Below are 14,685 nucleotides of genomic sequence, written 5' to 3'. Positions count from 1 at the left end.
GCCACATTGTAATCTCACACATCATTGTCTCTGGAAAAAGAAAATGGATAAATAAAAACAACAAAATGCATTAGCAGGCGCAAAGACCTGGAAAATCCAATTCAAAACTCATACTGTGAGTTGATCACTCCATATTTTTTATGTCATATGAAGCTTTAATAGGCGTTTTTTTTTTTTTAAATCTAAATCGCAGGGACTGCCGAGAGTTTCGCATCAAAAGATGCATTAGGCTATACTGAAACAGTATTGCAGGATATAAATAAACACATTATGGCATTAAAATGAAATATGGCATTGTTGTTCTTGTGATTATGTCTCTAATAACTCATTTTCAGCCAAACTGCAGGGGCATCACTAAGTACACCGTAAAGTGTATGGGTGAGCATAATGTAGAATGTTCGGTATCTTTTTTTTTTTATCTCTGACCTTTCCCGACAAATCATTTCGCTAATTTCAATAATTTCATTTTTTTAAAATCACAGTTTTCATTGGTGGTTATTTGCCTCCCTAATCCTAAACTTCAACGTTAAAATACTTTCCAGTAAGTAACGGAGCCAATGTTCATATGGGCTGACGGCCAGTACTGATTCTATCTTTGGAGCAGTAGTAGTCATTCTGTGGAATGTCCAAGCTGTCACTTCCACTTTACACAGTACCTATTATAGTGCTGGGGATAAAGGCTCAGCAGTCTATTGTGTATGACAGACTTGTCAGATTAGAGTTGTTTCTTTCCTTGTCAGGCTCTTTTACAAAGCTAGAAGTAGGAAGTAACCCCCAGTGAATCCTATTGCTCAATTCCATTGTTTCGCCCATATGAGACCTATATCAGTTTTTTTTAAAGACAGTCTGATCGTCTTATTTTTTTTTCAAATCTGACCCGGGCCACTTTCGTATATGGTCCTAGATGGGATTCGTATCCAAAGCTTTGCAATGTGACCGTAGTCTGAATGGCCAGGTCGGATAAACGTAGCCAATGGTTAGAAAAGATTCCCTCTTCTTTCCTCCTCAGATTGTGTTGCCAGGGGAATGGCTGCTCCATTGAGAAGTATCTACACTTTCTGGATAACCTTCAGCAGGGTTGAGGTGGACCACTTTGCATTATGAAAGGAAACCCATAATACTCTCTGGCACCATCTAGGAGACAATGCCAGTCTGGATGTGAGGATTTACAAGTGGTTCCTTGTAGTTCTTGCAGGAAGTCATAAACCACCATTGACTCTTTTAGTATACAATACGTATGTGGCTGCAAATCGATAGGTGGCCAAGTGGCATAAATGGTCATGACAGAAACATTTCCCAGTTCTTGAAAGATGCAAAGATGACCTCACCCACCTGGCGGTTCCTGAAGTGACCATTTTCTTTCATTTATTTTAGCCTTAATGTAACTGCTTGGGCTGGAAATTGGAATTTCAAAAACAACCAAGACTGGATTCCAATATACTTCCAAGAACTATAACTGAACATCAAAAACCTTCCAAAAGTAAATGAGCAAGGAGCTCTCAGAATGTTTCATTATGCAACTATGCTATAGAGATTAGGGGAAGTAAAATTGTACCTGTTAGTTTTAATATTAATGCGCTTGTACAGTAATTCAACTGTCAATCAAAACCGAACAGTTCTTGAAATGGTTCTCATTAGATTTTGCATAGAATCATTATAATCCTCGAGCTTTTATCACTCCTAGTAGCTGCTCCTCATAATTGCCTACATTTTAGGTGCAGATGTAGTCAAGTAAACAAGAAACCCTTCTAGTGACCTTAATTACAAATTCTGGCGAGAAAAAAAAAAAAGAAAAGGTATTGATGCTGATGTTTTCACAAGCTAACTGTCTGAAAAGGCTAATGAGCTGCATGCTGTCAACAGGCAACAATGTGCTATGCAAAAACTTTTAATGTGACACTTCCCTTTCTATCATCAATGGGACTAATACAAAGTATACCTGGAATCCCTCAAGGCATCTGATTGTGGTTATTGCTGTGTATAGTTTTCTCTGCTCATCATGCATGAAACAAATTGGTTATTTAAAGCTTGCTTCATTTGCACTCATGGAGAAAGGGCAGAAAGGAAATGAGAAGCTCTTGACAGTTGGGTGGATGTATTTAATTAGCCCATTTATGCTCTGCTTCGCCATCTCAGCAGGCACAATATTGTAGTTCTGTGTTTTTAGAGTAATTGTCACCTGCCGCATCAGCATTCAGCAGATCTCTGCAAATGGAGGCAAGGACAATAACCCCTTCTTCCTGCGAAGTGTTAAAAATAGATGCGGGAAGGCAAGCAAATATGCTTTCTGGTCAGATGGAACATATGTAGATGAAATTACTGTATTTTCCGGACTATAAGTCGCAATTTTTTTTTCATAGTTTGGTCGGAGCTACGACTTATAATCAGGAGCGGTTTATGTTTGAAATGTATGAATGAAATTAGAAACACATTATTATATCATTTCACATGTTATTGTCCCACTCAACTGCAAAAAGGCTATAGGCCTATGACTTGTACTCCGGAGCGACTTATAGTCCGGAAAATACGGTAAGTTATTTTCATACATCGAGTGGATGCGTGGGCATATAAACTCCAGTAGGTTCTATAAATGGATCCTCTGCTTTACTCAACTGGTATGCAGGTTGTGTTCGGTAAAAATGTTTCAGGTAAAAGGAAAATCTTTGAAATGGCTGCTCCGGAAATTCACTATTCTGTTTAGAACAGGTATGTCAAATTAATTTTTTCGTGGGCTACTTTGGAGTTTCGGCTTCTCTCAGGGGGGCCTTATGGCGGTGAAACCAAAATAAATCTTTAATTGTTTAATCATATTAATATATACGATACTCAACAAAATGGATTAATAGTTTTGAAATTAGAAGTCAAGGATAGTAGTTTGTTCAGTTATTGTTCAAGGGTAATTATCTGCTAGAAAATCAATCAGGTAATGTACCATAAACAGATAGACTGGAAATGGCCTGACCGTGTGATCTATCATAAAATGATGCAAATTGGTGTGTTACACATCCACATACTAAAACCAATATTAAGGAACAGACAACCAAATATAATCCAAATACAGAAAAATAGTGGTGCATAGAACATTATACGAATAAGAAAAACAATTTGCCATCGGTGTATCGCTGAGATAACCAATTTTTGTACCCTTTAACGCCAGGTTGGTTCAGAACAACTCAACGGTATGTAATGCTTATTCTCGTTTTCATATTACTGGTTACTTTTGTGTTGCTGTTGCTTTATGTCATCACAAATGTCTGCTTAAATTTGGAGGCCTGGCACACAATGTCATTTCTTTTTTCTTTCCTCAAAGTTTTATTGCTGGGATTAAGTTTTGGTCTCTTTTTTTGCACCAAACTCGTCCACAAATCCCTTCAAGGACATTCCTCTGCGTAAACACCAACAGCGTGAGAGCAACTCCGGAGATCATTAATTTGAATTAATGGATTATCTTCTTGATGATGTTGACAAGAACAGGATGGAAAAGGCATGGTTTTCACCTCATGGAATGAAGACAAGAATGCCCTCTAACAAAACCCACAGACAGGTAAACTTATATTACAGTTTAGGTAGTGTAATGAAGTGGTTTGGGTCCAATAATAAATACACGTGACCATCTAAGTACAGCTAAGTGACATACTAACTACCGGTGGTATGTTTTACCAAAACTTGCCAAACTGCTCATTTTGACTGTTGTGATTTACTTTTTATAGTCTAGCAAAACCACTTTGGATGTACACCACATTAGAGTGACAGAAAGATGTATTAAATGTTATACCATTATTTTTTTGAACAAAAATTACCCTTACAATATGCATAAAAATTGAACAAATGGTATACAAAATTACACTTATCTCCCCCAAGATATAATTACCCTTAAGTGGTCGATTTGTCTCTAAAATAAGCTTCACAAAGCAGCAGATCCCGCAAATAGATGAACAGAAAGGTAGAGTTTGGGAAAAAAACTCTACACTTTAATTTCTTTTGGTGAAAATGTATCTGGAAAATACAAAACACAACTCTGAACAGGATAAACATCCAAAACACCTATGACACTAATAAAACTAAGTATTGTGATTCTAGCGCCACTTTCTACCAATAGCACCAATAGGAATTGTATGCCTTATGTAGTTTTAATGACTGAAATGGGAAAGGCCGTCTTCACTGAAATTACATATTTTCGAATGAATCATCTGCTTCAATAGTTGACCACTGAGGAACAAAATAGGGCCTCAGAATCCCGGCAACTCTTCTGAGCATTCACAATTGTAGGTAAGCCACCTGAGGACAACAGAAAGAGAATTGGTTAAGTTCTGAACACAGACAAACGTGTAGTATTTTTAGCATTTTGGAAAACTTCTCTGAACATTCATTCCCAAAAGCACAGATGCACTGGTGTGCTATGGGCCGCTAATCAGCACAGCAACACTTTATCAGTAATTGGGGTCTTCGAATGAACCCCCCACAGGTGGCAGGGATTTCACAAGTTCAAAACCACATCGAGCTAAACCAAGCACAGAAAGCACATCAACGAAGCCTGATCCTATCTCACTTCCTCCATCTGCTAGTCCTGGCTGTTTGCCTGCTGTAGACAATAGTTGTGTTCCACTGAGGGCTCCACACTGGGATGATTGATGAGAGCATTTGCCTCACTCAAGGCCCTGTCTTCTGTGTTCCCATGCCAATTCTTGCTTGCCACTCAGGCGAATCAACGATAATTCATCCAAATGATAACAAACAGCAAATGGAGGTGAGCTGCCATTAATGTAAAATGAGGACCACATGAGATAGTAAACTGGAGTAAGAAAACATGGAGAAGCAGGCTCAAAATGATAAGAGTCATAAAAAATGATAATTGTTTTGAATTCATAAATGCACTGACGGTGAACTTTAAAATGCTATCGTTTAAACGTCAACAAAAACTATGAGATTTGAAAAAATAGGCCTAAAAAGGAAATAAAAAAAAACCAAACACTTTGCATCTCCATGAAGGTACCGGTGAGACTGCAGGAACATTTTCTATTTGATTCTGAGTGAGATGAGAGCCAGGGGAGGAATTCAAGGACAGGTGTGATGTGGTGAAACTTTTTTTAATCTCAAAAGGATCCTTGCAGCACCTTTTTGAATGTATTGCAGTATCACAAAGACCAGCGTGTTACAATAGTCCAGCCTGGAGAAAACAAAGACATCGAGAAGTTCTTTGAAATCTGAGAGCGTGAGCGTGGGGTGAAGTTGAAAACTTGAAAACTCGTGTGCAATTATCGTAGCTTTTATGGAAAACACTACATTGTCTGGATGACCCCAAACTTTTGAACGGGAATTTATTTGCCTCATTTGTCTTGACAAAACAAGAAAATGGACTGCACACAGTACATAAACAGTATTGATGGCCAATAAATGGACTTACAGGTATGTACTCTGCTTGAATAGTAATAACCATACACTTCGATCACTGCTTGATTGTAGTGGTGTATGTGGGCGAAGCCAAAAAAAGCTTTCATTGTTCAAATATTTGTAAGCCTAAGAATGCATTCACAAAATTTTTTTTTGTGAAAAGCATCAGTTTCTGATACCTTTTCTGACTTGGCATTGCCTTGGGGGTGTAGAAGTAGCAGATTAATGAGCCGGGGGCAAAGTGACAGCAAGCTAAAGTACTTTACACCCCATTACACTGGTGGGTCCAGGAATAGAAGGTGTGAAGCACAGAAAACAATAGACTGTCAAGAATGCATACTGGATTGGCTATGGTGCGGTCTTGAATCCATTCACAGAAATTAAAAACGGTCAAACATTTGGAGTCAAACGACATACGAAGCAACAGAGAAATTCAAGTGAGTGGAACGTACAGTTTGCTTGTGACTTCTCATTTCTAGTATGTACAATAAATTGTGGCACCGATACTCTTGATTGATTTTGTTGAGACAGTTTATGTACTCTAGTAAAAGTGTATTATGAAATAAAAAGTTGTAATTAACTTTCTCCGACATGCTTGGGCAGATCTGATGTCGAATTGATTGGTTTAGCAATATTGTTAGTTTAGTAACCTACTGGACAAATGGTTGTCTTGGCCATCATTATCTACTTTTATATTTTTATATATATATTTGGTATGGAAGCTTTAAAGTAAAACTAACAAAACTACAAATATACAAAAAAACAACTCCATTAGGGTAGCACAAGTAATTTTTCACATCTACCGATATGGGCATTTTCCACAATACAATAACACGGTGTCATTTCCAAGTTAAGGCACAATAACATTTTCAACCTTTGGCTTTCTCATTTTAGCATGAAACTCAGCATTCTTCGATTGTTTTCTTGCATTTGTACATTATTATTGTTTTAACAGTGTCTTTTCAGAGATCTGATTTTTATTTCAGGTATAGCACTTTTTTGCAGCTCTTAATGTTTTAGAAGTGCCCCATAAATAAAGGTAATCAAAAACTGATATTAATGAAAATATTTATTGCATATCAGTCCCATATAGTAGTTGATAATACTGTATGCTGTAAAATACACTGTTGCACCACCATTTGTGGACCAAAAGCAAACCTTAAACTAAAGACCACTGTCTACTTTATGCATTTGTTGTATCATATTCTCTGTAGATATTTCCAACGCCCCCATAAAGCCCTCTGGCTAGTCTCTGCCACGCTCTGGGTACCATTGTGTTTTCCTCACCATTTCAAAGAAGATCTCAGATACCCTCAAACTAATTCTTGTAACTCTAGATGGTTGTGTGATCAAATTACCTTCCCGTCCTCTACCGACGACTTCCCAACAGGCCTCCACAATCAGGAAACGTTTGAGTGTATCATTTCATCACTGTCCTTACTACCACTGGAACCATTTCCAGCAAGCCGACAGATACTATGTCCCGTGTCTGCCTTGTGTTTGGAGCCTTCTCAGTTTCACAACGGTCTCACCCACCTCAGTCATTATGCAACTGCAGACGTTGATGTTGCTAAACATTAAGGACAACCTACTCCAGTATGTAAGGGTGGGAGAAAAAAAAAAAAAAGAACCTGTCCTAACAATACATTTTGTTACTCTCTTGGCTTGAGGTTTTAGACAATAATATGAAAATGTAATTCTGAGAAACAGTTCTTGATTTGAATAAATAGGCTGTCATGCTCTTTTTTTTTCCAGACTGAAAAGTAATTGGACTCGTACTTCAGTTTTCAAAGGAGGAACTGGAGAATATGTACTAATTACCACTGTCATTGTGTTTAAAAAAGCTAAGACTACAGTTGTCAGCTAATTTATACCCGTTTACTTGCTGATCAAATACTTTCTCAAGGCTAAATACGGATATTGTTCGAATTCTGGATAAAAGGTGGCTTAAGATCAGGTTAGGCCTGAGACATATTGCATTTTACCCATTAAAAAAACCTCAAAGCAAGAGTTGCAAACCATTGAATTGGAAAATCAATTATATAAAAACACTAGGTCACAACTATAGTGTAAGTGGGGGACGGGGGTGATCGGTTTCGGCCAAGATAGTTATTATTGTCTTATGCTCATTGTGAAGATTCTTTGATTTATATCTGTACCCAGACTGATATAATTTTGATTCAATGATGCAAAGAACCCAGCATGCAAGTCTGAACTGTAATTCCCGGGTTATGTCTCACCTTATAGGCTCTCATGTGACGCATTGATGCAGGAATTGTTGCATTGCTGTCTTCAATCACTTGCAGCAGTTCCTCACATACCTTCAGAGGAAGCACCACCGAGTGTCCTGTGGCATTGACCTCCCAGCTGGTGGCAACGCTAAAACGTAGAAAGAGCAAATGATTCATGGTCACTGCCAGAGCCCGTGTTCAGTACAAACGGGAAGCCTGAAATAGCAGCAATAAAGTTCATGATGAAAAATTTTCACTGCAGTTTTAATAGAGCCATTTTTAACTACTAACTGTGCACAATTACAAGGAAGACATTAAAGCAGATAGATAACCAGCTTGTGCTTTGCGTCGGTACACGTCATTGCAATAGTGCATAGAGTGAGTGAATGTGAAAAGATTGATGCGTCATCATGCAACTGCACACATGTTGGTACGTGTGGTTTGTCTTGATCCAGTGTGAAAGTGCACGATTGCCATCTGTGCATATCCCACAGGATAAGTCTTCAATAAATGTAGTTTACTTAAAGCTACGCAAAGGACAATGAATTTATTCATCTTTTTTTTTTTTCTATAATTCCAGACTAATTATGTGTAAGGAAGGACAAGCAAATTCTGTTGTGTTTGAAATAGATTTTTGTCCTCAGAATTTTGTTGTATGAACAAGACCAGTCATTCAAAATCTTAACCCATGTTGCCAATTAGTATGAAAGACACTGCATAATAAAACTGTGTTCTCACCACTTTTACAGGAAAAAAGTTGAGATATCTACTTTTTGTTCAATTAAACAACCCAGATATTATACTAAGGACATTTAGGAGTCATTTGACATAAGGGTATTATTATTACCTTTTTAATAATACTTTTTGTGAAATTTGTCTGGTGGCATGCTGTGAGATTTGCCTAGACAAATTTAATGTTGGTAAACACTGAGCAAGATTTGCTTGAAGAGCTGAAAAATTGAGTGCATTTCTTGGGAGGAACAATCAGAAAGCATCGGTGATTTACAGTAGTTGGAACTAGTTTGCTCGTTAACTCATTCAATTGATGTCAAAGATCCATATTTTACTATCCTGGCAGTGAACGTGTACATCAAAAGTCACTGTGGCCAGCCATCTCGAGACACATTTTCTTAAGCCTTTTCACATAACTAGTGTAAAAATAATCCTAAAAGAGTTCATCATTTTATGAATCTCAATTTTAGACATCCACTATATAGTAACTTTCCAGCAAAGACAGGGTTATGTGAGCTTTATTACTTTTTTTTGACAGCAACTTTGTCAAAACATTGGAAATAGCTTAACTTCCCCATTCTGACTTGACTGCCCTCGGCTGCAGGGAACAGCAGAGTGGATAAAAAACGACCAGTGCTGAGTCAGTTGAAAATAATGAGGGTTGAAGACTCTTCCAGTGGGGTGCTGATATACAGAGCATGAAGAGCCACATGCAGAGCATCCACTGACGCCCTTCTAATGCATCACAGCAAGGTACACACAGAGTCACGATGGTCAAAACAAATGGAAGAAGTGGATTCCAAGAGACAAGCGAAGACATTTGATGGCAATGTCATTTGAAAAAATATGGAACATTGTCTTGGAATGGTGTGGCACTCTGTGTGAGGCAAATCAGATTGGCTACAGCTGACTCCCAGAGTTCCTGAATAGTTGTCACGGTGGCAGAACATTGATAGATGTACATTGTGACCATCCCTTAGTAAACCTGAACAATAATTATGCACATATATTAGCATATCAGTGCAGCACGTTTTTTTTTTTTTTTGCATATAGGGTGCATCTTGCATCTTCTTACCTTTGTAGCAACTGGGAAGAAAATCCTGTTCATATTTTTTGGTGAATAAACGATGTAAACAAACTATGAAAAAAAACCTCTTTCATCCTTTGCTGAGTTATGGCAGGTGGCGATGAAGCAGATGAAAGATGAAGGCAAGAAGGAGTGGAAACGGAAGGAGAAATGTGCACGATGTATTTACTTACTCTTGCTGCTGAATCCCCATTTGAGAGCAGGCAATGTAGAGGAGTTTAAGGGCTCTTGCAACCTTTGGTGATGGACTGTGAGGAGTGTGGGTGCTAGCAGACCACTCTGGGACTGATGCTATGATGGAATCGCTGTTCAGCAGCCAGAGCTGCAAAAGTAGCAGACATGTCACTTTGCATTTAGATTGTGCAAAGGACTAAGACACATTTGACCCATTCTTTGTCACATAGCAAGACTTTGTTGAATTGAAAAAAACAACAACAACATCCTAACTGTACTTAAGCTCAATAGAGTAAAGTTATTCTAATAATATGCAAAAATAAATCATTCTACTTTTATTTGATTAACTATCTCACTATATTTCAATCCTGTTCTTACCAGCAGGAAGGTTTTTCCAGTCGGTGTTTGGACAGAAAAGTGGAAGGAGCTCATTGAGTTGGACAGCTCTGCAAGCCTTGCTGCTACAGTCTTCTCCAGGAAGCGAGATCTATCCAAAACAAATGAAAAATGAATGAATAGTTGTTCATTTTAGATTTGGAAGCACTGAAAACTGTGAAAATTACAAAATGGCCTTGAATTTACTTTGTACGTAAGAACTTACACAATAAACGAGACCCTAAGAACCCAACAATCCCTCAGGGCTGAGTGGCTCTTTTTATTTCCTCCTGATTTCCTCGCATTTACTGAAAATGGCCAACTATTGGACTTACCTGCTCAATGACAATTCTGGCTTTGTGTCCCCTACGCTGGGCTCCACCACCACCTGTGTGATGTACAATCTCAGCGTCTCTACAAGTCACAGTAAGAACACCTCGTAAAAACCTCGGCATAGAGGTTTATTGATGACCAGTTCCTCACAGGAAACATACCTGGTGTCAGTGCCTCTCCCAAAACTGAGGAACAGCTCATGCAGGACACATGTGCCAGTCTGCGGCAGGTTTTCTGTTCATGAAGTACACAAAAGAAACATTTCAACACTTTATACATCGTTTTTGCATGCACAGCCTTCAAAGAAACCAAGCAATCTTTATCTCACTAGAACTCGGCTCAAGGAAAAGAATATTTTGCCGAACAAATACATATTAATCTTTCTCCAGGAAATACAGGAATTTCATTTTACTCATACTCAGAGAAATGTACTGGTGCTTGCACGTATACAGCATGTTTTGAAAAGGTCCATTAATCCTGTAATTAAAACATTTTTCCAGCTCATCTTCAAAATCTACACACACAGGCACGCACGCACGCACGCACGCACGCACGCACGCACGCACGCACGCACGCACGCACGCACGCACGCACGCACGCACGCACGCACGCACGCACGCACGCACGCACGCACGCACGCACGCACGCACGCACGCACACACACACACACACACACACACACACACACACACACACACACACACACACACACACACACCTCAGAGCCACTGTTAACGTGCTTTGAATTGTGTAGATATATTACTTACAAAGTGATTTCTTTTAGTACTTTTCTATCTCTAGCAATCCTAAATCAGGTATTGTGTTACAGAAACTGAGCATTGCACACTTAGAGTACATTCTGACACTGCAGCTTAGAATTCTGCTGGTCTAGCTGGATCCTTGCTTAACTCAGCTATCCTTTTTTTTTGTGTGCTGTATGTCACTCACCTTTGGTTCTTGACTATCTTGCGAGTCAGCAGGGCTCACTTCCTGAAGAAGGGTCTGGTCACAGCTGCCGTCCCGGGTGAGGAGAAAGAAGGTGTCGCCCACTAAACAATCCTCAGCTCGGGGCAGCATCTTTTTGTTGGCGAAAGGATCTGCGTGGCAACACCAATCGTCCACAATGGCGTTCCAGTTGCCATTAGGGAGAGGAAGCACTCGCTTAAACAATCTGAAAGGAAAGAATTGTTACAAGACATGAGATATGGATCAAATGAGGTCAGCCATGTTTTTGGACATGGCTTCATTTTGAAAATAGTGTTTCCAAACAAAACTGGTCACATCTACAGAGTCCATAATTTATTATCACATGTATACACACATGGTAATAATTGTTGTATCTCCTTGATTAAAGAAAAATCCACAACAGTCACTGAAATAACTTGAATCAAACAAAAGTAATGAGAAATTTTACCCATGTACACAGTATAGTTGAGGCAATTAGTTAAGTCCAATTTTTGTGTCACACAATAAAGAAAAATCTCAGATACTGCAAGTGGGATAGAAATTTCAGAGTTGGACTCCCCAAAAAATACAAATGACTCTTCTCTGTCTAATAGCAATTTAGTAACTACGCATTACAACATCAGCAAAACAAGCACTGAGCGATTAATCTCCATTAATCGCTATTAGAGCGACAGTCTGCAGCAAACTTATTATGGCAGAGCATTAAATTAACTGCATATCGCATTGACACATGGTGTTGTTTTAATTGCAACCGCCTTCGCTTTTCTACACACGACTCGACACATACTTGCCCTTGTTGAGAGGGGGGGGGGGGGGGGAGTGTTTGACAACTTTTAGTAGGTCACTGCTGAAAAACATAACCAGAGGCTAAAAGTCTTCATAATGCTGGCAAAGTAATTTTCAGCATATCACACTGCTGACCACAGAAATCTATGAGCTGAAGGCAATAAGACCGATACCGCTGGACCACCTCAGGGAGAAAAGTGCAATTGTTTTTTTTTTTGTTTTAATAGGTAATGTAAACCTTTATGTTATAGTGACTCTACATCAACTGACAATTTTAGCTCCAGCTCCATATATCTATTATTCCTGTGGACAGCTAGGTCACACCATCAAGAAAACCTCTCTCTTCTTCCTGACGAGGAGCAGTAGTGATAAGAACACATTTCCAGACCGGCTCCTCCTTGATTGTCTTTTCCTCACCTATCCTCGAGAAGCCTGGTCGTACAGCTCTGACAGTAGAAGCAATACATCTGCTGAGTCCGTAGTGTTCTGACTATGTCCGAGGACTCTAAAGGGAAACAATTAAAACAAAGCAAAATGACTGTTATGTTCGGAAAAGAGCAGAAAACTGTTAATAAGCAAACAGCACAAAACCAATTTCATTTCAACAGGTCAATGACAGAAGTAAGCTGTGAGCATGTTTTGAGAAAAGATAAAAAATCTTAAATGGTCCTGATAAAATCTGTTATGAGAATTTGGCAAGACATGGAACTCTTGTGAGTCACAAGATGATGCAATCAGCCACTAAAAAAGTTAACTTCAATGATTTCTACATGTGTGTATGACCAGACCCCTTCATTGTCTTCGTCCATTATTTCATATTACTGGCATCAGGCACAACCTCATAAATCATAATTTGAAGATTTTTCAAAAATCTGTACACGTGTGGGTGTTTTTTTTCTTCTTTTTTTTCCACAAATTATTGGCCAAAGTCTTGAAAATGGCTCGCTCTCTTTGACGATGCATGTTCATGGTTGAAGAAAAATGATATTTTCAGGGTCTTCTGAAAAGTAGCTGTTTTGGAGGTACGACAAGGTTTCAGCCCGACGCCAGCACTGTGATAAATAAATGCAGCTATGGGTTTTGTTCCTAATATCCAGCAGTACCTTCAATTGTGTTATGTGAAACACTTATTCGCAGCCTGAAATGAAGCTCTTCTTCACAGGATTCTCCCCCAGGTGTCAGAATGCAGGATTCATCCACATAGGAGACTCCTGGGGGCAAATTTAATGTCACCTCGCCTGTGGGGGTCCGAACGTTAAGAGAGGAATCTCCACCGGTCACAAACACATCAGCGGGGTTTCCAGCAACATCTTTCCTAGACAACAGAAAAGGAAAGAAACAGGAAAGATCATGATACATCTGTAAAAGCAAAAGAGACTTCAAAATGACATTACGATTCTGGAACGAGCAGCTTCAATGCTATTTTTCCAATATTGTGCAGCCCGAATTCAAACCTGTCTACAATTCGATCAAGATGATAATCATCAGACTGTTTTTATTTTACATTAATCAAGTACTGAAAAGCATTGTTACAGTATAAAATAACCTCTGCTTCACAAATATTGAGAGTGGAAATACAAAGATGACACAATATACTAAGACTGCAATTGATTACCAGCTGCACGACATCAACAAATTCCATATTTACAGTTGTAAAATATGTTGTGAGAATGGTGATAATTGATCCTAAGATCACGTAAAAAGGAAGACTTGTTATGTATGTGTACTTATTAAATTCTATTTACCCCATCTAGTGTCCTATTTGAGTACTGTACCCATCACTCCGACCAAAGATCTTCTATTAATAACAGGAAGTCCAACTTGGGACAATATGGTACGTCCATTATACAGCATTAAGATGAGGACATAATTTGATTTCTATGTGACCTCAACAGGGTGAACAAATTATCGGAGACATTATTGCAACGTGAAAGATGGAGACAGCATAGCGATGATATGATCGGAATGTACACGATACACGATCGTTGAAATAATAAAAAATCCTGAGCTGACATGGGTTAGCATAGCTGGTGTGCAATGCAATTCTGTTGCATCATAAAAAGACGCGAATTTATTGCAACAAATTTACCCGATTATTAGAAGTCCACTCTGAAGCCGTTTTCTTAATTCAAGAAACACTCCAACTCCGCGTGTCTTGACTGGCATCTCCAAATCGTATTTGGCCATAGAGACTGCAGACTACATACACATATTAATTACAGGCTATAATTTGCTCATATGTTGTTGTTTTTTTAAAACAACAAACTTCTTGAATACACGTGTACTTGATATATCTCTAGTAAAGTGTCCGCTGTGATAGCATTAAGGATGGTCTGCAGCGTGCCACACGATCACAGTTTGCCATATGATGAACAAGACTATCCGCTTAACATTTTCATAGTAATGTGTTATTATTATTTATATAACTGTAATTCCCTAAACGCAAAAAGCGTAAAAGTACATATATTTTAAGTTTTCTATATAGTGTATCTAACTGACCATCCACAAATCAATTTACGATAATTCTATCAAACCGATTGAGTGCAAAATGTTTTTTATTATTCATTCTATTTTATTTTGATAACTGAAATCTTAGTTTCCGTAACGTTT

The 14,685-nt window shown here is 38.6% G+C and overlaps 1 protein-coding gene across 2 annotated transcripts; it reads right to left on the bottom strand.

Moving 5' to 3' along the window:
* Positions 1-3,302: 3,302 nt before the first annotated feature.
* Positions 3,303-14,448, bottom strand: ube3d (ubiquitin protein ligase E3D). Of its 2 annotated transcripts, XM_085918399.1 has the most exons (10): positions 14,165-14,448; positions 13,179-13,390; positions 12,493-12,580; positions 11,272-11,494; positions 10,485-10,557; positions 10,326-10,404; positions 9,994-10,102; positions 9,615-9,763; positions 7,632-7,770; positions 3,303-4,278 (listed from the first exon to the last, which is right to left on the bottom strand). In XM_085918399.1, exons 1-10 carry the CDS (start codon positions 14,260-14,262, stop codon positions 4,258-4,260), a joined length of 1,191 nt encoding a protein of 396 aa, XP_085774525.1. In that variant the 5' UTR covers positions 14,263-14,448; the 3' UTR covers positions 3,303-4,257. The 2 variants fall into 2 exon arrangements, with proteins under 2 accessions (XP_085774525.1, XP_085774526.1); XM_085918400.1 differs by lacking the exons at positions 3,303-4,278; positions 7,632-7,770 and adding an exon at positions 8,959-9,339.
* Positions 14,449-14,685: the final 237 nt, after the last annotated feature.

Source organism: Syngnathus leptorhynchus, chromosome 8 (genome assembly GCF_054491065.1).
Source record: "Syngnathus leptorhynchus isolate UIUO chromosome 8, UIUO_Slep, whole genome shotgun sequence".
In the NCBI taxonomy this organism is placed as follows: domain Eukaryota; kingdom Metazoa; phylum Chordata; class Actinopteri; order Syngnathiformes; family Syngnathidae; genus Syngnathus; species Syngnathus leptorhynchus.
Note: the sequence above shows the minus strand (reverse complement) of the source record. Positions and strands in the feature narration are given on the sequence as shown.